General features: G+C 35.4%; 1 protein-coding gene across 1 annotated transcript; it reads right to left on the bottom strand.

The window, feature by feature from the left end:
* Positions 1-1,742: 1,742 nt before the first annotated feature.
* Positions 1,743-20,684, bottom strand: LOC132275389 (importin beta-like SAD2). The gene is made up of 22 exons (XM_059776860.1): positions 20,372-20,684; positions 19,880-20,015; positions 19,707-19,794; positions 19,441-19,590; positions 18,106-18,268; positions 17,338-17,522; positions 17,079-17,252; positions 13,934-14,079; positions 13,719-13,842; positions 13,429-13,609; positions 12,446-12,605; positions 12,308-12,349; positions 12,101-12,219; positions 11,812-12,010; positions 8,725-8,856; positions 6,756-6,859; positions 6,370-6,549; positions 4,750-4,889; positions 4,515-4,654; positions 3,614-3,774; positions 2,736-2,862; positions 1,743-2,627 (listed from the first exon to the last, which is right to left on the bottom strand). Exons 1-22 carry the CDS (start codon positions 20,459-20,461, stop codon positions 2,461-2,463), a joined length of 3,108 nt encoding a protein of 1,035 aa, XP_059632843.1. The 5' UTR covers positions 20,462-20,684; the 3' UTR covers positions 1,743-2,460.
* Between the last annotated feature and the right edge of the window lie 6,904 nt (positions 20,685-27,588).

Below are 27,588 nucleotides of genomic sequence, written 5' to 3'. Positions count from 1 at the left end.
GTTTTTCAAAATACATGTATTACCAATGCCGTTCCACTTTTAAAATCAGACTTTTTGTTTAAATGGAACATGTTGAGGCTGAAATTCGTTTATATGTTTCCCTATCAGAACACACTACCAATATTTATCATCAACCAACCGTCATCATCAACATAACATAATTGGTTTAAAAATCAATTAACAAATAGAAGGGGTTGATTTGTTGACTTTCTTAATATCAGTTAACAATTTTGCTCTCTAATCATTGGGGAGAAAGAGTTGTTAGTTATCTGTATAATGAACCTAAAGAATGAACTTACGTAATTTTAAAGCACTAAAGCAATTCTAACATTCGTTTAGAATGACAAAATTTAAGTATATTAGAAGTTGGTTGAAGATTTGGAAATTTGCATCCTAAATAACCTTGAATGTAAAAATGTTTTTCAAAAAAAAAAAAAATTTTATTTTTATTTTTTAGTGTTTGATTTCTGTAAAATATTTACAAATATATTTATATATATTAAAACCCCTCAATCTCGGTCTAAAACTTTGTTGAATACTGAAAAAGTAAAAATAAAAAATATGGAGTACATATTTTGCCCATAAAAGAAAAATCTTTTTAGAGGCCAAAATAACCTGTGGTGAACTTGTGGTCGGGGTGTGTCATATGTGATGTTATCTCTAATTGGTATGATGCATTTTGGAGTAAAACCTAAGAACAAAACTGTATATGCTCGGGCTCAAAGCGAAAAATATCATACCTATAGTGGAATAGGTCGTTACAAATGATATCAGCTCACATCCCTTGGGTAAGGAAGCTTATATTTGGTGCCAAAAGTGAACCTTGTGGGAAAGTGCTAGAGGCACTGGCAGGCTACCACATCCAAAGAGGTGAAATGCTTATATTTGGTATTATTATCTTTAAATAATATTTGGCATTTTAGGGTAAAACCCAATATCAAAACCGTGCAGGTTCAAACCCAAAGCGGACAATATCATACCATAACCTTGTAGGCAAGATACATGTTCACCACGGTATATGTTGGAGTGTTATTTTCAAATGATACGAGGCTTTTTGGGAAAAATCCCAATAACAAAACTATACGAGCTTGAGCCCAAAGCGAACAATATCATATCATATGATAGAATGAGTATTTACAATTGGTATCAGAGCCAGTCGAAAGTCTGACCAACAAGGACGTTGAGCCCCAAGGAGAGGTGATTGTGCCACCTTACGGATGGAAATTCCGTGGGCCGGCGTGAAGACAAGCTACCACACTAGAGTGCACAATCCGGAAAAAAGTGAAGTGTTTATATGTAGTGATAAATCCAAGAACACGACCGTACAACCTCGAATACAAAACAGACAATATCATACTATGTTTTGGAAATAGTCGAATACAAAACAGACAATATCATACTATGTTTTGGAAATAGTCGTTACACAGCTAGACCCTAAAAGTAAACAATTCTACAACTTGAAAGATTAGTGAGACCCTTGCCCATCTCCTAATACACTTCTGAACTGAGACACATTCAAATTAGCAATCAAACATCTCATTGGGCAAATTTCTAGGTTGTTGGAAAATAAAATAATGGAGGTTCGATTTCAAAACAAATACATTTGACCCTCAAAATAATAATTCTGTTAAGTTTGAAAGGGAGTAAGCTAGAAATATGTCATAACAGAACTATTTCCTAAATAATCATCAAATGGCACTCCTCAACCGGATAGATCTATGCTACTGTCAAAGAATGAAACGTACAAGGAACCAGTAACAAATATTGAACACAAGCCTCCTCATCAATCAACAAGAAAAAATAGTTATTTTACATTCACCACAAAGCAGCTCGCTTGAGCTTTCTGCCATGACCCAAAAAATACCAACCCCCAAATTAACCAATGACACATTGAACCTGAAAACTATTATAACGGATAAAAGTAAAGGAAAAAGAAAAAATAAAATTTGCATGTCGCTCTTCACCAAAAAATTATCAATACACCGCTGCAAGTGATCCATCCAAGTGACTGACGGAGAAATATGATAACCTGTATGAGTGAAACCCTTCTTGCTAAACCAGATTTGAGGGCTTGTAAACCAATGTACCCTGAAATGGGCATTTGATCCCCTATAAAAGCCTAATACAAAAGGAATGATGGGGTGAAGACAGGCATCTACTGCCATAGACTAGCCGACTCACCAGACAATGACTCAACCCAAAACCCACATTAAGAAAATAATGTGGGAATTGTGGAGTTCCTTACTCCACATTCTGCTCATCTCCGGTAACTTGGATGTACATTCAACCCTGAAGACCCACTGGGGCTGACTGAACTCCATGACCGGTAAACCCATCAAAAACTCCACCTAGACTCTGCAACAACTCTTGGTTTTCATAAGCCATTACTAAATGAACGGAATGACCAAAGGGCAGGGAGAGCAAAGAAAAATTCAAGCCACAACATCGTCTACGCCAGCTTCATGAAGCAGCTGCAGCTGATGCAGACGCCTTCTCTATTTTTTCCTTCTCAATTTCTGCCCTTCTCTGCTCAGCATGTTGTGCAACACCATTAGCAAGTGCTTGATAATGGAAGTCAAGCGTTTGTGAGAGGTTCTGGAACCTCAACGGATCTGATGCTTGCAAAGCTAGATTCAATGATAGAGAAACACGAGGAAACATTTTTACCTCAGTCAATACAAACCCAAAATGAATCTCTAGAGTTACAAGGACAAAAGGAAGAAATTTGCAGTTACCTTTGATAGTGTCCACAAAGAAAATGAAAGGGTCAACCTCATCAATGGGTGATTGCAAATCTTCATCATCACTGAAGTCGTCATCTGAATCATCGTCATCTGAATCAGCTGAGCGGAAAGCCTTTGCCTGTGACCCAAAATGTCAAGACTCTGATCAGGTGAAAACCCAAAACACCATCACATGTGTACCTAACATTTTGTACAAGTTATTTTTACCATTTATTTCTAAACTAAGAGTAACGAAGCAGCTAAAAGAGAGAATCCTCCAAGATGCCTACTGTTTTACCCTTTTTAATATTCATTCATCACATTTTAACATTAAATAAATTCTTGCAGCCAGATTCTTTTCACGACTAAGTGATTGTGAGGTACATATGGAGTACAACTATAGGGAGTGTAATAAGCATATATTGCTCAATTTGAAACTCTAAGCAAACCACATTCTCATTCGTCTTTTCATTAGTGTCACATGTTAACCTTCGTGTTATTTGACCACTTACTAAACCCCCCATTTAGAGAACCAGTAATAAGCAGCAATTTAGCATAATCAGAAAATTTCAGTCGCATAACGATGTTCCCATCTCACTGCAGTAGAATTTGATTTTTATACCTGATAAGCATACTTTTTTACAACAAACAATAACAAATACGAGGACTGTCCACAGGATATTTGATTTTTTATACCTGATAAGTTTACTTTTTTTTAACAAACACAAGGACTTCCCACAAGAAAATTTTCGTTTTTACTTTTTATCATCAGTTTTCTTGATATTACTGCATTCTTAAGAATATATTTAAGTTGATGAAAACCAACATGAAACAATTTCACTTTCATGCAACTGCTCATCAAATAATAAAAGTAGACGAGACTATTAGACCTGTGCAGCTAATTTTTGAAGTTTAATGCTGTCAGCTTCATCTCCATCTTCAGCATCAACTCCCATTTCCTTGTCAGACCCATCACCATCATCGTCCTCATCATCACTTTGCAAACCATCCATATCATCATCATCTTCAACCTCTTCTTCCTTTGCAGCCTCTGTTCACATGAGATCAAGACAAACAAAAGATTATGGACCAACAGAAACTATAGAACAAATGAAACAATAACCACTCATATAATGCTTGCAACTAGCATTCATTAAAAGTAGGGGTGGCAAATTACGACACGACACGAACACAACACGAGTTAAAAGGGTTTGGGTTTGGTATAAACGGGTTTGGGTCATAAAAGGGTCGACACGATTAACCCGTTTACTTACCCGTGTCGGGTTAGGATTGAGGGGTTCAACCCGTGCAACATGTTTATGACCCATTTAACTTAGCATGTTATAATCGTGAATATGACCTATGTAATATGTTATCTTTTTAAACCCAATTACTATGGATAGTTAAGTCATTTCAATATAAACCTTGTCTATGTCTAATTATTTTTCTTTTTATTTTGAATATTTGGGTTAATTATAACAAATTTTTTCTATTATTTAGTATTTGATTTAATATTAAATGTCTCGTTTTGATAAACAAGTCATTAAACGGGTTAACACGTTTACCTGTTAATTAATGGATTGGGTTAGTGTTGAGGATTTTTGACACGATTATTGAATGGGTTGGGTTTGGGTTTACTTATTTAATATAATACCCTTACATCGACACGAACACGAATTGCCACCCCTAATTAAAAGCAGCATTGATGAACCTCAAAATCCAGCAGTCGGGACTTGAGTCATCAAAGAAACATTAAAGAAGGGGAGAAAGAGGAAGTAATAGACTAATAACCTGCCACTTGATCCTTGTAGGCAACAAGTAGATCGAGAGTGGCATGGAAAACACGCCCTAAAGCGTCTCCAGGCAATTGTTCCGCAGGAAGAGGAAGCAATGATGTCAATCCCAAGGAGCAAACTTTCTTATCATGTTCCCTGCAATATCAAAAACGAAATGCATGTCACACTGAAGAAAGGGGAAGAGGGAGGAGTATTCATGATTAACCCAAGAAAACAAGAATAACAAATACCTTTTGAAATTGGCCCGAACCCCACTCTTTTTCGTTTGTTGCAACATCTGGAACCAAAGGTTAAAAATTTCTGTGGCAACACCAAGTTTTTGCAATATGTTGAGTGTCAATGATGCATTGTAGTAAAGAGCATCAGCAATCTGCAAAACAATACAATTGCTTTTGATGATGAAATACTACAGCAAAAGAAAATCTTCAACGTATTTTAGGGAACTCCCAACTCACATCCATAATAAATTTTAAATGAATTGACATTACAAACACAATACTAAAATGCAATCAACCACCCTCCACGCACTATAAAAAAATAATAATGGTGAATGCAGTAACTAGATTTACATGTTCACGCACTAAGTTCGCACGAAGACTCTCTCCCTCTTTCCTACTATAGGTACGTGATCTAGTAGGTAACATTCCAAACTCTCACAGGTATTATCTCAGTGCCCCAAGTCACCGGTATACCATAAATGTGACTTTGAGAAGACTGTACCTTGACCGTGCTTCCTGAAGAGCTAATTGACAAAATTCCTGGATTTAAGAAACAACTGCTTCACCCTTTCTGGAAATAGACAGATGCCCCGACCTTTAAAAACTGGATTACTTATAAATATTGAGATACACCGTCCTCTGAATAGAATTAACAAAATATATGCAATCCATTGTTCAAGTAATAAAATATATATTTAAACGTAATAGTAATTTCCGGAAATTTTATTAAATTTTATCAATCCATAGCTAGAATTTCAGTAAAGTTGTATCGTCAATTTTCATTGCTAAATTAAGCCAGTATATATTTTTTGAGTTCTTTTCGTAGGGATTTTACTGTACTTTTATTATAGTTAGGTCTAAAGTTAATATCCATCCAAGGTGGCAAATTGCCATCTACTTGTTACCTTTTTTTTTTTTTTTTTTTTTTTTTTTTGACAAGTACATCTACTTGTTACTGATTTACAAGATTTGGGGGTGCATGTTGGCTACAGTATGTGCCAGTGGTCTTTTTATATAGAAATAAAAACCAGTAAAGTTTTACAAGATCAGGGCATGGTGTTGGCTACAGTATGTGTCAATCTCCCAAGGACGCAGAACACAGCTAAAAATTAAAATTCTTTTCAGGATTTTTTCTGGTAAAATGGTGTTTTATATAGAAGTGTGTTCACTCATTTTGAAGCAATAATAATAAAAAGAAAACACAAGAAGCTAGTTTTATTTTGTAAGTAATTTTTTTTTTTTGGAAGGCGCTCAACAGGGGAGTGAATCCTGAAAACAAAAAAGAAGAGAGTTTTCAGATATGTATATTAGATCGATGTCTGACTAGACATGTTAGACACGTATCGGAAACACATACCCAAGTGACACACGAGTCTATTTTGTTACTTAGCTGGCCACCAACTTGTAAGAGAAGGATGAAATCAATTTTACGGTAAAACTAATCCATTCCTCCAACTCTCTCCCCCCCCCCCCCCCCCTCTCTCTCCTCTTCTTCTCTCTCCACATTGTCCACAGAGTCGGGAAAATAGAGCATAAAAAGAAGTCAACAAAAAGGGAAAATAAAACAACCAAAAAAGACATCCAAGAGACTTGATTTTTTCACAAATGGGAAGCCCATTCCATGTGCCTTACCACTTGCATCAACAGGCATCTCAAATATGGTTTCTCAGTACGACGCAACCGCTCAACTGTAACTCTAATATATGGCTCAACCCACTGATCCACCTGCCCTCTGCAGTTCTGAAACACCACTTCGACGAGCTTAGGAGCAGGCTCAATATCATTATCCTCCAAATTTTTATCTCCCAAGATCTGCACGATAGAAGACAAATTAAGCAGTTAGTAATCACATAGAAGGGGGAAAAATAGTAAAGAAAGCACAAAAGAACAGAAACATAGAAAGAAAAAAAATCAGATAATTATCTCATCACACACACACACACATATATTACGTAAATAATTGCTTGCACTCAATAGTCGAGTCAAAAAAAACAATGATAAAGATGAAAGTAACTCACAGATGAAATCATATTCCAAAGACTCTGCTGGTAGTCTGGTTCCTTGCACGTAAGAAAATGTGCAGTACTCCTGGATATATAGTTATCAAGTGGAACCAAAATATCTGCAAAAGATAGAATCCGCAAAAACCAAAGTGAATTTGAGAGAGAAGCAGAGGGAACTTCTACAAGTGATGAACTACAAATGGTAAAGCATAGCAAAACTAGGAGGAAAGAACATAGTATTCACCAATGAAAAATTAACCTATAGTTCCTACAAAATCAAGATCCAATACAAAACCCAAAATACAAATTAAAATATATATATATAGAACTAGAAGAAATGTGAGTCATCAGAATAGTAAGAAAATCTTCAGGACCCTTAGATAAGTTTCACTCTTTCTTGGCATGATGGAAAATAAGTAACGGCCACAAAATGGAAAGTGTTCCAGAACAATGCTTATGTTTGCTACATACACTCGAGAATACACCATGGGATTATATAACAGCTGGGTGACAGAAAAGGTGTCGTAAAACTAAAATAGACCACAACATAACCAAAATGGAGTTATACCAATCCATGGCTGTTATCAACTACGACAGTTAAAGAACCAATGTGATAGTAAATGTAAATTACTAAAGAAGTTCAATATTCTTTTATCTTTGACACCTAAGGCTTAGAAACTGCTTCTTCTTGGCAAAATCAACTTAGCAAAGCTTTTTCACTTCTTCTTAGGGATGGCTATGTGAGTCCTATTTCCTCGTTCCCCTCTATCAAAAGGTCATAACCCTAGTCAAACCACATTTAGCATGCAGAAAATTTCAAAACTAAAGAAAGATGTTACTTCAAAAAAATAAAAAAATATTAAAAAAAGCTTTCAAAATAATAAATCAAATTTTCAATGATTTACACGTCAAAATAGAAAGTATTCCGGAACAATGCCTAGGTTTGCTACATACATTCAAGAGTACACCATGGGATTATATAACAGCTGGGTGACACAACAGGTGTAGTAAAACTAACATAGACCACGACATAACCAAAATGGAGTTATACAAATCCATGGCTGTTATCAACTATGACGGTTAAAGTACCAATGTGATAGTTGTCAATATAAATTACTAAAGGAGTTCAATATTCCAACTAATCACCACTCTTTATCTTTGACACCTAAGGCTTAGAAATTGCTTCTTCTTGGCAAAATCAACTTGACAAAGCTTTTTCACAACTTCTTAGGGATGGCTATGTGAGTCCTATTTCCTCATTCCCCTCTATCAAAAGGTCATAACCCTAGTCAAACCACATTTAGCATGCAGAAACTTTCAAAACTAAAGAAAGCTGTTACTTTAAAAAAATAAAAATTATTAAAAAAAGCTTTCAAAAGAATACATCAAATTTTCAATGATATACACTTCAAATTCATGATTTAATACTTCCATTTCTGTGTACATCCAAACACAAGTAAAGCTTCATGATAACCTAAGTTATCACTGTTCAAATTATACAGCTTCAAGTAATTCTCAGGTAACCAATATTGGTGCCTCCTCTGGACTCTTTGGCTTAGGAGAGTTGGCTTGTGTGGTCAACCCCTTACGTCAGGGTTTGAGGATTAGTAGAGCTAGATGATAGAATTCACAGGTAACCAATCAATCAGCCCAGTTCCAATGACTTGTGACAGTAAAGTGTTTCTTTATCATCAAAATAATCTTTAATCAGATATGGCAATCCATAAGACTCTCAGCAGTTGCACTAAATGATGATAACAGGATTTATAGACATGCTAATGAAAAATGAAACCCCACAGTTTAGCAGAATACGTCAGAATCCTAAAATGCAAAGAAAATACACAACTGAAAACCAAAACATAAAAAAAAAAATGGGTACAAAAACTATTAGTAATTCAATACCAAAAATTATTAGTAAGGATTGCCAAGATGGTATCGACAGTAAATGAGACACAGTAATACACGGCAATATACACAAACGTACTTGGAAAAAAATCAATAGCCCAATCAGCTAATGCTTCCATCATCAATGGCCAAAGACTCCACATATCCATGGATATCGTCGGTGAAAAAAATGTCATATACGACACGATTTCCAAAACTTCCTCAAAGACCTCTGCGGAAACATATGTAGATTAGAACCATACATAAGAGCAAACTGAATGAATAAATATTAAGATATAGTTGTTCTTTGTTATTGTTTTACCACTACACCAAGCAAGGCCTCGATAAAAAGGATATATAATTGTTGAACAACAAACTGGACTGAGAAATAAGAAATTGAATGAAATATCTCTCACTGAAAGATCAAAAATTAGTAAAAGAGTTATATTAGAGGAAGAATCCGAAGAAACAAGTTTTTCTTAGTAACCAAGTTATATTACAGGTGTAGGAAGTTAAACAGAAAATCAAATAACAAGACAGTCTTTTGAGTACCACAATATCTATGCCTTCTAAGTTCTAGGAAATACACAAGCTCCATGATAGGAATAATAACCATCCAACTAAGAGCCTACAAGTACTAAGGGCTAGTTTGGTACGGAGGAATGAAATAAGGTAGGAATGGAATGAACCAGAGAATGGAATGACCATTCCCATTCTCTCGTTTCGTTATGCATGGCTTAAAAAGGAAAACTGTCTATATATATGTAAACCAAATAAATATATATATATATATATATTTATATATGCGTAACATATATTTTCTTTCTCCTCTTCTCTTTTTTTCAATCTTCCAAAAACAATGTATATTTGGAAACTGAGGAGGGAATATCAGGAGAAGTTGCCTTTTATTGGATCTCTCTCATCGACATTGAAATTTACTCTTGTTTCTTAGTCAAGAATACAATCTCAACGACATGCATCTCTCTCATCAACATATGTCGGTGCTTTATCGCCTATCACTGTCCATGGATGCAAATCGCCGGCTTATTGATCGTCGATCGACTTCAATGGATGCAAATTGCCAGTTGATATCAGATTGGTCATCGATCGACTTCAATGGATCAAATTGCCGGCTGATATCAGATCGGTCGTCGATCAACTTTAATGGTTGATTTCCGGCTGATTTCGGATTGGTTGTTGACCGCCTTCAATGGTTGATTTGGTCTTCAATGTTGTTTAACATTGATCGCCTTCAATGTCGATTTCTGATGCAAAACTGATGTGGCTTGAGTTGTTTGAGAAAAGTGTGTTAGTAATCACATCGTTCAAGCAAAGCAATTTTTAGTATTATTTTTACTCCGTATTTTTTTAAGTGATAATGGAATGCCCATTCCTCTTGTTGAAAAGTGGAATGATTATGATGGAATGACCATTCTCCGAGAAAGGTGGAGAATGGGCATTCCATCTTTAAAATTACTTTCCAAACAAATGAATGGAATTAAAAGCATTCCATTCCACTTTATTTCATTCCATTCCCACCTACCAAACTAGCCCTAAGTGATAGATTTCTATTTCTTGGGAATAATAAATGGAATAAGACATGATAGGTAAACGATAAGCCCTTCAACTGAAAAGCCATCCATATAAAAAAACCAAACCAATGACCGGAATAAAGCACTACTAATAGGTAGAAATTAAAGAAAATATTATCAAAGCGACCCTTAAAAAATCATGTTAACATGAAGCTCTCTAAGTCAAATAATCTCTGCTTTTATCATTAGATGAGCAATTCAAACTTAGCAACTCGCGAGGGTGTCAAAAATAGAAGGTACAAATACTTCCATGAGCCCCTAAAACAAAAAGGAAACTCATCGGGAGAGAAAGAAAGAGAGAGAAGACAGAAAGATTTATACAAATTGCAATGTCTATTTTTTCAGCAATCATTTTAGACAACAAAACAAGAGCTTTAGTAAAAGTAATCAAATAAATTTGAGAATATAAGGCATTTTCACACGAAACTACCCAGAAGAGCTTGATACCTAAGACCTAGGCGAGATGAGCGTAAAGGACTTTTCTTCTGCCTCATTGACTATCAGCTGTGCCATCTACATTCAGAAGAAGGATGTAGTTTTTACTCAGCGATGCCTTGTGGAAAGGATAATTCAGACTCTTCTGACTTATCAAAAAAAAATCATTCAGACTCTTCGTGCAACCAAACTTCATCAACGAAGTGCATAGTTAGTCAAACCAAGCTCTAGGCACTACTTGAGCCCACTTATCATTTACAACTGGTATTATAAGTTGAGTAGATACGAAGTACAAAAGGAACACTTCCTTGCGAGTTAAGAACGGTATATCATCTGTTCTGTTATCAGCTCTGAATGTTTGAGTTGGCTCCCACATTCTGATTATTTAATGTAAATTCTTTTCAGGAATCTTCCATCAAATGTAAATTATTTAAAGCATCAACAATTTGCATTTTTTCAATGTTCAAAAAAGGCAGGTTTTTTGAACTTATAGCAAAAACAAGTAATAATAATAAGCATGGTCATTGAAAGTTTCCTAAAGCAGGGTGATCTCTAAATCTTCTGTAATGATTGCTTCATCAAACTCAAACTAAGCTTTTAAAATTTTTGGGTAAACAATTTAACTAACATAAAAACAATACAGACATCATTACAGAATGGAGGGGGGTAAAAAAAGAACAATTATATTTCCCAACATAGTACCAAGTCACAAAAATCTACACATTAAGATATATGATATCAATCCTATGTTACTTGGGCTCTTCCAAAGTAGGGGAAGTACCTGTGTCCGACACATTATTCAGACATGGGTATGGGATATGTGTCCAACAATTTTGGTTGGACATGCACCAAAAAAATATATCCAATAATTTCATTTTGTTATTTTATTACTTCAAATGAGTGAAACGTCTATTCGGGTCACTATATTACACAAAAACATTACTTTAATCTAAAGAATATAAAAAATATATATTAAATAAAATGAATATTTAGTAGTGTCCTTGTGTCCTGCTTGGAACTTGACACGCCCGACGCGTGGATACATAGCCGTCCCAGACACATGTACCCGAGTCCATGTAACATAGTATCAAACTACTAGGATTGTATAACAACGAAATTTCCAACAATATAATAAAACATGCTTAAAGTAGCATACACACCTTGTCCATCAGTAGTCAACATCCTACGCATTATTGGAAGCAGAATTGGCTCGAGGAGGACAAAAAGGTGAGGAAGCCTGCTCACTGATTCAAGAATTGTGCTAATGGCACGCAAACAACCAACTGCTGCCAAAGCACCTGGATCATCAGCTTCATCATCAGCTTCAGCAGTATTCATGCACTTCCAGAATGCATCAGCCTAGAATACAAAGGCAAAAAGAGTTTCAGAGAAAACAAAACGATATTTACAGTTTAAAAATTCTCAAAGACAACATAAAGTAATTTTCACCAAATTCCGGCATAATCCAAAAGCATAAGGTGCCATCTCCTCCCCAAACTTGTCCACAATAGTCTCAAGAGTAAACACAAGATCCTCATTTTCCACTTCATTCATAAGTTTGAAAAACTCTGAAAGAAAAATGAGACAATAACAATCCATGAATAAATTTGCACAAACAATACTTAGTTAATGACCAAAGATTCATAAATTACATACCATCAAGTAGTTGAGGAAGAATAGGTCGAATCTCACTCAGATCTGCACAGCAAAGAAGAGAATCCGTTTCTTTAAAAGCATCAAAAATTTTAAGTAGAGAGAAGTTTAAAGGAATTTGGGTATCAAACAGATATGTACCTTTGCATGCTTCAACAAAAGAACGCAAAGCAAAGACCGAGTCAACACGAACAGGAAGATCTGGATCGCGCATCCCAGCAACAACACTGTGTAATGCTTTACGAAAATTGTTTGGGTCTGAAAAGTTAATGTGAGCATATTGTCCTGCAACCCATGCTGCCTAATATCCAGACCATACAAAAAACACATGTGAATAAGCTAAAAGCTTTGGAAAAAATAGCAAAAAGGGAAAACATCCAAGATAAGATTTGTAAATTAGAAATGATTGTAGCCAAGGAGATCCAAGTAGAACAACAAAGAGCCCTAGGATGGGCGGGAATACAACTTAGACATAATGTTTCAGATATTTCTCTCCCTCCACAAGGCCCACCACAAGCAAAGGGGGACAGCCCTCCATGCATCTCTAGCTTGGGACGCCACTGAACATCCACAAGTTCTCCAATTTAAAAAAAACGGTAACAGGTCAATCCAACATAGAAGGCCGATAAGATACTATTTTCTTGATATATTTCCGACATGAAAAAAAAAAATGAATATATCAATTGTCTTGTACATGGAGAAGAATTAAAGGATACAACCTCCATCAATGTTGATTAACCAATAATTTGAACTTTTTAGCAAGTATAAAAAGATATTTTAACAAGATGACTTCTACAAAAACTTCAAATTTCATCGGTAGATAATATTAATTTAGAAAACCCCGACTCAACTCAACAGACAGTCATCCAAGCCCTCCAAACTATGTGGTTAGAGCACAAGATCATCAATCCAATTTCATATTTTTGTTTTGCAAGTGGGCAGAAAAAGTGAAGATGATAAATAAATACAAAATTGCATATGAAACATTGATTATCAAGGAAATAAACCTTTGCAAAATAAATCAATACATGGGAACAAAAGAATATCAACATATTTTGTGCACTAGATCTATGTAGTTGCACAATGAAAGGAAAAAGTTAATCAAAATGAAATGTACAACATACCTTGGCTCTAAGATGGCCAACAGGGCTGCTGAACTCAGGAAACACATGTTGCACTAACATACGCTCCAGTTCGGACTTGTAAGGTTCAGTTTGTTTCAATTTATCACATAGTGCTCCAATAGCAAGAAGGGCACCATCTTTTTGTCGATAGGGTTTATATTCCACCGCTACATCATCATATCTGTATTAGAAAGAGAGGAAAATAGACATGAGAAATTAGCGCCATCACAGCATCCCATTGTAATTTCTTACACGATGTTATACCACAATCCGCATAAGTGACCAAATACCTCTTAAAAATCTCCACAATGAATAGGATGAACTTTTGAAGGTTCTCTTTCCCACGTTTTCTTACCAGCTCGCTTACAAAATCCATTGCCGCTGTCCTAGGACTATATAAATCTTCAATTATATCTGCAGCAAAACAATGGTTGGTTGAACCAGATAAATCAGTCAAATTAAAACACTTAATCGAAGGCAACAAAATCAGATTTTAATGACTAACCATAACCCTTCCTCACATATTCATGCGGGTCTTCATCCCAAAGCTTTTGATCATTATCATTGAAGCACATAAGTGGAAAAATTATCTCAAAAAGAACAACATCAAGTCTTGGTTGCAGCAGAGTGTACATATTAGCCTTTGAAAGGCTGCAAAAGAATAAAAATCTAAAATCAGGGAAACCAGAAAGTATGGAAAAGTTAAATGTTTGCATTGTCATTTTAATTGAACTTAAGTAGATACAAGAAAAAAATGAAAATAGAAAACATGATGGATTTGGAAACCGACAAGAGGAAGGAAGGGGGGGGGGGGGGGGGGGGGGTGTAACTAATGATCTGCAGAGACTAGAGAGTAGAAACCTTCAGCTGCATCAATTATAATTCCAAAAATAGGGGGAAGCATGAAAAACATATAAAATGAACATTTCAGGACCTCTGAGTGTTAAATCACTGGTATCCTTTAAATATGGAGCATAGTAAATCTTCCTAGAACTTTACAAGAATGGTCTTCCTTACTATGCTAATGGGCATTTGTCAGTCCTACGTCACACAGATACTTCAACAGTTGTGAAGTAGCCATGCAGGACACAATATCAGGTGTGTATGGAGTAGCAATAAGAACCCATGTTTAGCAAGGAAAAAAAAAACTGTCATGTCAAACCAACTACATGTGAGCTAGTGGCCAAGACCACTCAATTACAGCCGAGCTGACAAGACCTGGTCCTAGTAAAGGAAGAAAATAAACCGCCCTATTAATACCAAAGAAAAATCATATCAAAATCCTAAAGTCTGTCAATTAAGTGTTTGTGATTGACAACAACATTAGCCGGGACATTGTGGGATGCATTGCAGTAATACCAGAAAAGTCCATACATTGCAGGTAATAACACTGTCTCTTGGAGGTGAGGGTAATAGGGGTCTCGAGTTCTGATTCTTCTGAACACTTTGCCATGGACTAAATATTTTGGAAGAAAATAAAAGCTACAAAATAGAAATTATTTTTCATAATGTTTACATGTATAAAGCATACAACCCTAGTAGCATTTTTATACAGTTGATTCTCAAAATATGTAGTCGTAGAATTTTGTCCAATCTCAGTGTTGGCCTTATTTTTCGGTATTTATACCACAATGACAAACCACTGCATGAATTTGTACCTTTTAAATGGTTTTATGAAATAATTTATATAGGGCCCGTTTACTAACGCTTTCACTTTCTTACTTTTACTTTCTTCAAAAGTAAAATCATAATTTTACTTTCTTAAACTGAAATAGAAAAGCATATCATGTTCAGTAACTTTTTCTATTTCCAATATTTTGAAAGCAAAAAAATTGAAAAGTAAGTTTAGTAATTCTAATTTTAATTTTGTTTTGGGGTCATCTTTCTCTCTCTAAAAAAGTTTAATTACAGGGCTTACAGAAAGTTAGAGAGAGAAGACCCAACAAAAAAAAACCCAGAAAACCTATCAAACCTTTCCAATCAGATCTGCTGAATGCCCATAAAAACCAGTTATTGATGATCTTTTGACCCATCCTTGTCTCTGAGTGCCACAACCCATTGTTGCAGTACTGGCGGAGTGCTTCACCATCACAACCCAGTAGAAGCTCGGGACTCAAACAAAGCCCCAACAAACTATTGCAAACACAATGGACTGCGATTCGAAGACTCCAAATTCGAAGATTCCAAGTGAGTGGTTGAGAGAAACAAAAAGACACCAAGTTATAGTGGTTTAGAGAAAGAAAAAGACTCCGATTCCGGTGGTCTAAAATTTGAAGAAATCATCGATCCATATTTCTGGGCTATGGTGTCCAAATTTGACTGAATACTTCAATTTGAAAGAGAGAGATATTGGGCTTCGATCTAATTTTGAATACAAAGAAAGAGTGATTGGGGCTTTGATCCGATATCAAATACAGAGAAACAAAAACTAGATCATCGTCTTCGTCGGCATCTTCGTCTTCGTCCAGATAGACAGAGAGCAGAGAAAGCAATATTGATAGAGAGAGTGTGATGGGTGGTGTCTTCCATCGTCGTCGGTGGTTAGTGTCTTCCATTTTTGCCGATTGGTGGGATGAGATGATGATGATAGAGGGGGAAGAGGATGACGAGTGGGTAATGGTCGATGAGAATGGTGGGATGAGATGATGATGATATAGAGGGAGAGGATGATGGGTGATGCTCGGCTGAGAATGGGTGAATGGGTGATACGAGGGAATGCTACAGTAACAGAAAGTATTTTCGGTGTATAGTGGAGAAAGTAGAGAAAGTAACAAATCTTCAGTTTCTTTTTTCTTCATTAAATGTGAAAGTACTTCTTAAAAACAGAAAAGTAAAATTATATTAATAAACATAATTTGTACTTTTAGTTTATATTTTTAGGAATTGAAAGTAGAAAACAGGATTTATTCCTGTTAGTAAACAGGCCCATAGTACACATAAAACAAGTGTTTAGACATTCATAATTAGCATTTCTTGATAATGTTACAAAACCAAGATTTGGAAAGCAGCACCTGAATCAATGCATCATGAGTCCAAGCAAATCCATATTAATTCCATTTTTTGCACTACTTTTATCGCCAGATATTCCTTTTGAGGTTTTGGGTGGGGGCAAGTATTTCTTTGAGGTTATTATTTACCCTATTAGATGACAAAATCAAAGATTTCGCCCAACCCGTTCTTGAGGGCAAAAAAATTAGAAGAATCATTCCTGCTGCTACCAAGTGATGCCAGTATCTACACGACCAAGTATAATAAGCTTTAGTCAGCTTATGGCAGAAGAATCCAAAAGAAGTCTAGAAATCAGCCTAAAAAAAAGTATTATCCAAAAAAAAAAAAAAACTTAAGATGTTTAGCTAGACAAAAGACTAGAACCCAAGATTGCTACAAAATATTCTCCCTGTTTCATGAACAGCAATCATACTTCCACCCCAATCTAATCCAACCAAACCTATGCCCTGGAAAGAAAACAAAAAGAGGATAGGGGAGAAGACAAAGGAGGAGGAGAAAAAAATACAAATATAAGTAGGCATATTTAGCAACAAACACAACACTCATATGATATACAGAACAAATGCAACTGTGGAGCTGATGACCCTGAATGAGCATAACATGTAATAGGACAGAACGATTGAAAAGCAAACAACACAAACCTGTTGCTTAGATATTGCAAAATGAGGTTGGTAACTCTGTCAGGCAAATAGCCACCAACACGGATCACATTCAACAAATTCAAATGGCACTCCAAAATTTTGCCAGCATAATTCTTCTGGAACATCTGCGCAAAAGCTCTGTTTTCGGGATTTTGAATTTTCAAATCTCCAAACCTGTAAACATGGTAAAAACCAGAGGTAAGTCAATATTGGTTATCAAGCTTATGCTGATCATGTAAACTTAAAGCTAAGAACTCACCGGGTGTACAGGCGATTTAATATGTGAACCGTCCACTTCTTAACCTTCCACCATCCCCATGACTTTCTGAGCTCCGGATCTGCAGGTTGGCCTTCTAATGGGACAGGCCTCTCCAATATATTTAAGAAAAGAACCATCCAAGCATTGAAGATATTTGGATCAAATAACTGCTTCGGAATCTCCAACTGAAACGATTGAAAGACAGACAAATTATGAATCTCAAATGCAGAATATTCTCCAATTGAACAAATATAAGATTGGCATTCTGCTATATAAACTCTGCAAATGAAACGCTAGATGTATTTTTTCTTGTATTTATAACTCATTATACTAAGAATCGTCATTATTTATATTCGAGATCAAACATAAACTGTGCGTCACCAAACGTTAGCTTGTTGACGATAATTTTTTTCCATTTATTACTCGTGATACTAAAAATCATCGTTATTTTTTTTCCCTAAGCTAATCATCATTATTTATCTATGAGATCAAACAGACACTGTGCTGCTCCCAATATTGGCTTGTTGAAGACAATAACATATTAGACAAGCACGACTTCTAAAGCCTTGGGCTTCATACAAAGCTAAAAAACTGCCATAAAGTTTTCAAAAACAAATCATGATATGTTTTTATTGTACGCTGATGAACACATAAGAATATTATCTGTTTAACATGAATAAATAATTTAAACACATCATCCGAACTACACCAAGAAAATGAATCCTGACAAACGAAGCATGTTAATTACTTCCATGTGCAAGAACATACATAGATGGATGACCAGAAAATTTTGCAAATGAGTTTGATTAAGTCTGCTACTTCCAGTGAAGGGTTGACAATCTGGACAAGCCTGTTAAATATACTTAGCAGATGATGAAATGTCTCCTCAACAATGAGATGAACTGGTGTCCGCTCCTCATCTGACTTGAACCTATGAAAAACAGGACAAAAGAACTGGAAAATTCAATAATGATTTATATAGAACATAATCTGAAAGAACGCTTCAGTTAGACACAGTTGCACAATGCTCAAGTCGTGTGCAGATTGTTGCATCTCCCTGTAATTTCAAACACTTACGATTTTTTGTTCGAATTTCTATCGGTCACTTACATCACCCAAAGTGGTTAAAATAGATGTCACGAACCTTGCCAGGATAGGAATATTACAATTAAAAAGAAAAAAAAATATGTAATGAAGGAAATATACTAACAATTACCTATTTTCACAAATGAAATTAAATTCAATGTACATCTACCCTGACCTTGTTTGCTATTCTCTTTGCAAATAATGGATCGGTTGAAAAACCTTTGAGTAAGAAGGCCCTCCGAGCCTATAGTTGTTAAAGGTGCGCCTAGGCTCCAAAAAAGCCCGAGGCTTGTCAAGGCTCAAATAGAGCGCCTCAACCTAGTACAGCCAGGATCAAGATTTTTAGCCAGCTCCAGGCTCAAAAAAGGCACGTCTTTAATTTTCAATCATTTATTTAAATCATTTTCTTTTCATTTAATTAGTACTAAATTAAAATATCCGTTGTCCTCGTCCTTGTCCTCGCCTTGTGGTCCACTGCTTGCATTAATTGCAATTACTACTTGATTCTGAATATATATATAATAATAAATATGTTTGATTATGCATTATTATTACACACGCCCCTTACTTCAATCAGGCGTGAGTATTGCACCTAACGCTTAGGCTCCAAAAGGTTTTTGGCGCCTTAGTGTGCCTTGAGCCTCTAAAAACTATCCAAAGTATAGAAAAGTCGATGGTGAGACAGTCCTCGAGATCTTCAGCAAACAAAAGATAGAAGATATGTTGAGGACTCGGCACAAATAGAATCAGTTTAACAGGTAGAAAATAAAAGATGAAAAGAAGGCTGATAACTGTGACCCTAGTCTATCAGCTTCAACAACTGGAACACCCGCCTCTTTGCAAACTAATTGTAATTTTTTGCTCAAGACAATCAGTAGTTTAACAGTCTAAGTATAATTTAAAATAATAAAAATATAAAATATAAAAGGAGCAGAAGAAGAAGAACAACAAGGTAACCAATAGAGAAACAATTTCTGCAATTGTTTCTGATATAACTGATATGCATCATAGACTTACTCATATTTTCTAGAAAGAATCCTAAGGACAAACAAAGCCCCATAAACTTGCTGATCTTGTAAATTATGCTTCACCCAGTGTAAAAGGCTTGGCCATTGCTCTGGGTAATCTGCATGGATCATTGTCTTGAGGCACTCACCCAGTTGTACCCTGTCGAGAAAAATGAAACCAGATATTGATAAGTCACCCATATCAAAATACATATACGTGCATACATGATCAATAAGGCAAAATAAATAAATAAATGTGTAGTTTAAACACCGCACCTCAACAAAGGAGGAACTTGGGGTACAAACACAAGTATGTTCTGCCTGACCAAGTCTTTATCACTAGGCAAGATCTTTGATTGCTCGTCTACATTGCCACAAAAATGCATAATAAGCATTACAGAACAACAAATAAATTTTTAACTCTAATTAAATTCGTGGAATTGACAGACCAGGATCATGAGGTGACCAATTCTTTGCAATGAAATTCTTGAAATGAATACTGGCAACTTGACGTACTGCCATGTCGCAGTTAGCATCTACAACAATCTGCAACAGTCTCACCAACTGCTGAGGTGTGTACTGGTACTGTAAAACACCACAAATAACAAAACAGTTCATACATACAAGCGCAACCAATTGTTAGACCAGTAACAACACAAAGAACAACGATTTACATCTTAGGCAATAAATTGAATTCTACAGTTTTTTCAGCAACCGATCAATAAATCAATTAATTGTGCAGCTGATCAAACAATCGCAAAAGCATTCAACTACAAAACACGACAATAAACATGATATTTATCCGGCGAAATCAATAACATACAGACAACGATTAATTAGAATTCCGGATCAAGAATCAACCATTTCTCCATCAATAATTGAGAAACGAATAACTGAAAATTAACATGTAAGAAATAAGAAATAGATAGAATTCTGATTACCTGATTGAGACTCTGTTCAGCAGCTTTTCTTTCATCGGGATTGGGGCTAAGTGCAGCTTGGAGGACAACGGCGAGGCTATGAAGATCCATAATTTTTATATCTCTTATATGTGTACGTAAATTTATAAATATGAAATTCCGATGATCGAGCAAGACTAATAGAACCTAAAACCCTTGCTGAATTTCAGTGAGATGGCTTTGTAGCGCTGTTCTTCTAGGGTTTACACAAAGCCAGCGCTAGCTGAAGCATAGGGAGATAGAAAAGATTAGAGAGAAAAAGAGAGTGAAGGGATGCGGAGAGAGACAGCGAAGGAAGGGAGTGTATTTAAATCATTAGGGTTTAGAGTTTGTTTGTTTAACTACAATTGGTTGACTCCGACCGTGACTTCACGCGCTGTACGTGGAATAACTCCCTTTAACACACTATCCTTCAATTTTTCGGAGAATTGTCAAAATGGGTTTTGTTGTAAGGCGCAAATCCTCTACAGTGCACTTCCCAAGCAGTTTCCTACATTGAGCAATAAGTGACCTTGGTTTGGCCACGTTTTACTCCACCTTAATGGACACTAACACTGTATTTGACAATTGCATTACTAATATTTCACCACCATTTATAAGTAACATCGCAAAAGTCTAAAAGTAATATCACATAATCTAAAAAATAACATCACCACCATTTCTTAAGTAATGTCATATATAATCGTAACTGAATTCACCACCATTTATAAGTAACATTTCACCACCATTTATAAGAATCTTTATCGTTAAATTAAGATATGCACATAAATAGTGATATTACTTTTAGACTCATGTGATGTTACATTTTAAATCATGTGATGTTACTTATAAATGGTGGTGAAATGTTACACCATCATTTATAAGTATCTTCATCCTTAAATTAAGGTATGCACATAAATGGTGATGTTATTTTTAAACTCCTGTGATGTTATTTTTTAGATCATGTGATGTTACTTATACATGGTGGTGAAATGTTACTTATAAATGGTGGTGAAATTATCAAACACGGTCTCAATTGTCGAATAGTAGTGAATGACGTGGCCAAAAAAAAATCACATGAAAACTTATAGCAGGGGACGGCATGAAAATCTACAGCAGAGGATTTGCGCCCTTGTTGTAATTTTCTCGATAAAACTGCTATTTATGCAGTCGCATAGTCGAAGTCGTGTTGCGTGCACGAGAACGACACCGTTTTGATGCATGTGTACCAGTTTAAACTTTTATTTTAATTTTTAATTGAAGAGATTATATTATGTATGATACAGTGATAATGTTGATAGAGAGGTTAGGGAAGTCAATGCATGTACGTTTGGGTTTCGCGGAGCTATCAGTCTATGGGCGCGAATCCTCTTTGGTCAATTTGCCCTGCTATCTCATGTGGTGTGCCGGTGTATATTACTTGGTCTATAGTTGGTTACCTTTTTCTATTTTTTTAAGTGATATTAAACGTTTAGATACAGTAATTACACAAAGTAGTACTCCTTCACAACCACTTTCACCCTCAAAATAAGGTATTAAAATCACGTTTAGATACAGTAATTACACAAAGCAGTACTCCCTCACAACCATTTTCACCCTCAAAATAAGGTATTCACACAGTACCGACTAAATAATATCGATGTAGTACTCCATCACCACCACTTTCACCCTCAAAATAAGGTATTCACATAGTGCTTACTAAATAATGTCACATAAATGCAACTTAACTCAACATATTATTTATATTATTATGTGATATTATACATAAATGTATTCACGTGTTATTATTTGACACACCCACCACTTTCACCACTAAAATAAAATATTCACATAATATTGAATAACTAATGTCACGCATAAATTTAACCCAAAAAATTAAAAATATCGGTCCACGCCTAAAGACCAGACGTCGACCAAAAGTCCCCAACCAGTCGACGTGTAGCCACTTCACGTCGACCGAGTCCTGTATGCATGAAGAAAGAAAAAAAAATTTAAATCACACTCACTACCTTCACCATCAAAAGAATGTATTCACATGATGTTGAATAACTAATGTCACACATAAATCTAACCTAAAAAATTAGAGATACCGATCAACGCCTAAGGACCAGACGTCAACCGAAAGCCCCCAACCGGTCGACGTATAGCCACTTCACATCGACTGAGTCCTGTATTGCCGCATCCAAACACAGTCTCAATGGCACTTAAACAAATTAGGGCGTGGCCAAATATGGGCCAAGTAATGTGCACCGCATGGGCAAAGTGACTTCAAAGAATTTGTTCCTTCCATGTAAAGTGTAAATTGTCATACGCCGCACATGCATTAGCCTGAGGCCATTGTTAAAATTTAGCACACCCCCTTTGTTGGTACTCATAAATGGATAATCCATACTAAACGGATCCCAAAATCTTCAAAAAAAAATTTCCCTTTTTAACCCTGATAAATAACATATAACAACTTCGGCAAATAAGCAGCTCGGCTTGAAATTAACACTGTATCAACTCATTCTCAATCTAAGATTTTCAAATGGACCTAGTTCAAATTTTTGGATAGTGTTTAGAGAACTCAATTTGAAAGTTTTACATAAACCTTAAAATGAAGATTAAATTTGTTTGAATGTGACTGTAAAAATAAATAAATAAATAAATAAAAATTAAAAGGTTATCATCAAAATTGTCACCCATAAAACCATATAAGAATGTGTGAAAATGTAATGGGTTGGCGCTTATCCATTTATCCAAAAACTTAAATTGTTGTGTAATGTTGTATACTCACCTATTTATACGCACCCCCTTCACTTTCCATTCGAGTCTAACGTGGGACAAATACCCTTGTAACATTCTTGTCCATCCGAACTCGCAACACTCTCGTTGCGGTGGGCCACCCTGCCTACCCGGGTAGCTCACCCGAACACCTTCACAGTTAGGCATTTAGCTTGGCACCGGATCAAAGACTGGTCTGGATCTAATACCAATTGTAACAGGTAGGCGTTTTCCCATTTAGCCTAAAGTTTAAAGTGTTGGGCAATACTGCATACCCACCCATTTATACCCCTTTTATTTTCCATTCGAATCCGATGTGGGACAAATACCCCTTATACCCCCCCCCCCCAAAAAAAAAAAAAAAAAAACTAGGCATTTAGTTTATATTTTACCACAATTTTCACATATTCAAGTGTCTTAATTTAAGTGTCCATGTATATTAACAATATATTTTTCAGAGGTGGTATAGAACATGTTTTGGAGTGGGGGACATCCAAGGTCAGCCCTGAGATTCTCAAATTTTTTAGAGGCTCTAGGCGAACTTTCAAATGCGATACATTTATACATAAGGTTTTACCCGCGCAAAACATTTATTAGAATGCGGAATTTTCATTAAAAAGAGACTATAAGCACCAAGGTAGCTCAATATAATTTGGGACCTTAGGCGAAAAATAAAAGTGGTCTTTTATTTAAATACCATCCATTTTACTTTGTGAAATGCAAAATTTCTAATTAGGTTCTTATATTTAAGTTTGGTTAAAATATAAAAATATATGAATATATATCTATATATATATACACACAAATTTATAATAACAAATATTAATAAAACTAAAAGTAATTAAAGTAAAGTAACAATATAAATTAGTTTAGAAAACCCCCCAGTCCAATGCTCCTACAAATTCTTCAATGGAATAAAAATGGGTTCAAATCGAGAGTAATGAGTATTGAATGGATAATAAATAAAATTATAAACTTGTAATAAAAGAGGAGAGAGACCATTTGTTGAGAAAGGAAATAAAGTATACGAGGAATAAGAAATATATACATATATATATATATGTAAGCTACAAAAAGAATAGGAAAAGTTTTACCACTTTCCCAAACAACGGTTAAATACATATATGACCGGTCTGCCGCATTACCGTCAAGCTTGGAGAGTGTGCATTAAAGCGAGGGCCAAGAGTTTTACATTTATAAAAAACACTACTACCTTTCACTATAAATATAGCTAGGGCGAGTAGGGATCGTCCCAAGGGGTTGTGAGGGTCGAACAAGGTTGTGGAATCGTTATTAGGGCTAGTAGGTCGAGTGATCAAACAATTGGTTGGTTGGTTGGTTGATTAGACTAAATAGTAACTAAATTAAACTAAGTGATAACAAAATAATGCAGATAAGAATAAATAAGAGAGAGAAGAGTCTTGGGGTTTAGAGATTACCACCAAGTAATGCATTTCTATACCATTGACAAGTGATTAGTGAGGGCAATGTGGTGTGTTACAATATTGGTGTGTGTGTGTGTTTGGTTGATTCAACAAGTAATGATGACTAGTTAAGCATGTATTGTCTAAACATCATGTGAAAGGCACAATATATCTAAGCAATGAAGCATATATTGTCTAAACAATATGTGAAAGGCACAATAGATCAAAACAAGTCATTAATCATTTCATTAAGCTCACAACCCAAATACAATACAAGGTTAGAGACATATGTTACTTGCATTCAAAAGTATGGAACATCAAACAACAAGTATGGATTGTCCTCCCATTTAACACTGCACTACCACTGCACTACATCTACACTACTAGCATGAAAATAAACTAGGGGAGAGGCACAATCCATAAAGGAATAGGTATGAACCATCAAGAAAATTACAAGAGCATTCCATTAAGCACTATGTTTTGACAATTTCTAAATCTATAGCATCAATACACATAGACATGCATCAATAACACAAAATCTATAGACAAGCACGTGAACATTTATTTTAGCATACATAGACATATGGATAGAATGAAATGATTAATTGAAAGCATTTAACCACATAAATCATTGAACAATCAAGATCTATATATATCAAAGTGTCAAAACATTAATTACAACATTAATCCCTCAATAATACACAAGATTAAGATAAAGAAAGCATGTTTGGGGTTAACTCTAGCCCCAAAAGGATGTCTAGCCACTCATGGTGATGCTCCTCCAACCCTCAAGGGCTGACTCCATGGAAGAAATATGCTCCTTGTTGATGAAAAACTCCAATGGTGTCTCTAGCCTCCTCCTCTTTTCTTCTACCCTAAGAACAGCCTATAAAATTGTATCTACCAAATGCTAAGTCTCTTTTTCAAAAAGTGCATCATATTCCTTTTATAGATAGGTCAAGTGACACACAAAATGAGCTGGGGTCGTGCAAAGAATATTCTCTAATGATTGGATAGATGACGGATTGAACAAGCTGGCTTTTTAACTTTTTCGCATTAAAGGAAGTTCGATCGATCGAACCTTGGACTTGGATCGATAGAACTTAGCTGAGAACCATCGAACTGAGGCTGGATCGATCCAACTGGTTGAGTTTTTTGGGAAAAGATAAATTCGAGATATTTTTTGAGATATTTTTGGGAAAAGAACAAAAGTGGTTAGTGGGTGGTACAGCTGTGGATAGGACCAATCATTTGAATAAGGACAAAAGTGTTCGATCGATCGAAGGGTGGTGTTGGATCGATCGAACTTTGGACTTTATACTTTGGGTCAAGGTTTGGATCCATCTTGAAGTACTGAGATCGATTAGTGTTCGATCGATCGAACCTTGAAATTGAATCGATCGAACTTTGCTGCTTCCCACCTTTGGCTTCATTTGCTTATTTATTTCTCCACTCTACTCCTTTCTTTGTTTAATCCCATAATTGCTTCAATTAAGCTCTTATTTAGCTGATTTAGCTTATTCTCGGGATAAGTGCTTAAAAATGGAAATAACACGAAATCAATCTAAAACGGTAAAGTAAGATAGATAAAGGTTATAGAATGCCTAAGCTTAAGGGGTTTAAATACACACTTTTCAGCGCTCATCACACCCCCAAACTTAAATATTGATAGTCCCTAGCAATGAACTAAAAAATAAAGGAATAAAATGAACAATTATACAAGTATAAAAAACAATAAATGGATAACGCCGCTTTCAAAGGGAACACGATTGCACTTAGCATATGCAACAAGCCTTTTAAACCCCTAGGTAATCCAACTTATTTCAGAATAGGTAGAACTTGGTGTTTGAACTAGTCCATTCCTAATATGCCACCGTCCCATACCGGTGCATACAATCCTCCAAATAACATAATTGATAACACAATAATAAGTATTCATCAACCATTCTCCAAGATATGTATAAATAAAGTTAAATACATAGATGATGATATTAGTCATTCATTATAAGACCTAAAAATCATGTTCTAATCCTGTAAATTGCTAAGGCACAACTAAGCAATTAAATCCTCCAAACAATCCATGAATTGATACAATTTTACAATAAATTAAATATCAATTTAATCCAAACTAAATATAGTTGATTTAAAGTAATTCCCTATACTTATAACTCTGTTTAGATATAATTAAACAATATAAAATGATCTATATAAGAATCCCCAAGTTCCAGTATGTAAGTTAATTAACAACCAAAGTGCAACATGTAAGATTTTTCTCATAAGTTCACACTGTCCCTTCCTTAATCCTTATTGTTTCCCTATATTTTTTCAGGTATATAACAATTATATACATCATTTAAAGCAATTTAAACGAAGTAGAAATACCCTGTGCAGTCCAAACACGGCCTAAAATAGTTTAATACGTAATTATGGGCCAGAGGAGGCTCCATTAACATGGGAGCCTGCTCTAAGAAGTTGGGAGCCTTCTCCATACACTTGGGAGCCTTCTCCATACATTTGGGAGCCGTATTATTCAAAACTACTCGTCTTCTTCGCCTCCGGCGAAGTTCAAAGCCTCCGTATTGTTTTATTTAACTATATAAGGTTTAATTTATGTCCCGTAATTAATTATATGCAGGTGTCATACATCATCGACATTAATTATAAACCAGTTTAAAAATCAACTAAATCGTGATTAAAACAAGAACATGTATAAACCATTAAATATTTTAATTTAATGCATTTAAATTCACTACAACCATACTTATAAAATCAGTTTTAACGTTAATTAAAACCCTATAGACTACCTAGGCATGCACAGAACATAGGTTTAAAGGAAATAGTTAGAATAGAGACTTGCCTTTAGGTTTCCGTTCAAAACCTTAAAACTCCGTCTCTGAATTTTCCGACCACTTCCTAGATTGCCGTTCCACTCCTCCGTTGCTCTTGGTTCAACCCAGAAGCACTCCGTCCCATCCTCCCTGAACCTCTCTGTTTATCTCTCAAGTTTCACTCTCAAGACTCTTTATATCTCGT

The sequence above is a fragment of the Cornus florida genome, unplaced genomic scaffold (assembly GCF_030987335.1).
Source record: "Cornus florida cultivar Cherokee Brave unplaced genomic scaffold, ASM3098733v1 CherokeeBrave_3.0.0_Hap2_Chr09, whole genome shotgun sequence".
In the NCBI taxonomy this organism is placed as follows: domain Eukaryota; kingdom Viridiplantae; phylum Streptophyta; class Magnoliopsida; order Cornales; family Cornaceae; genus Cornus; species Cornus florida.
The sequence above is the reverse complement of the archived record's forward strand: the minus strand, read 5'-3'. Positions and strand labels throughout refer to the sequence as shown.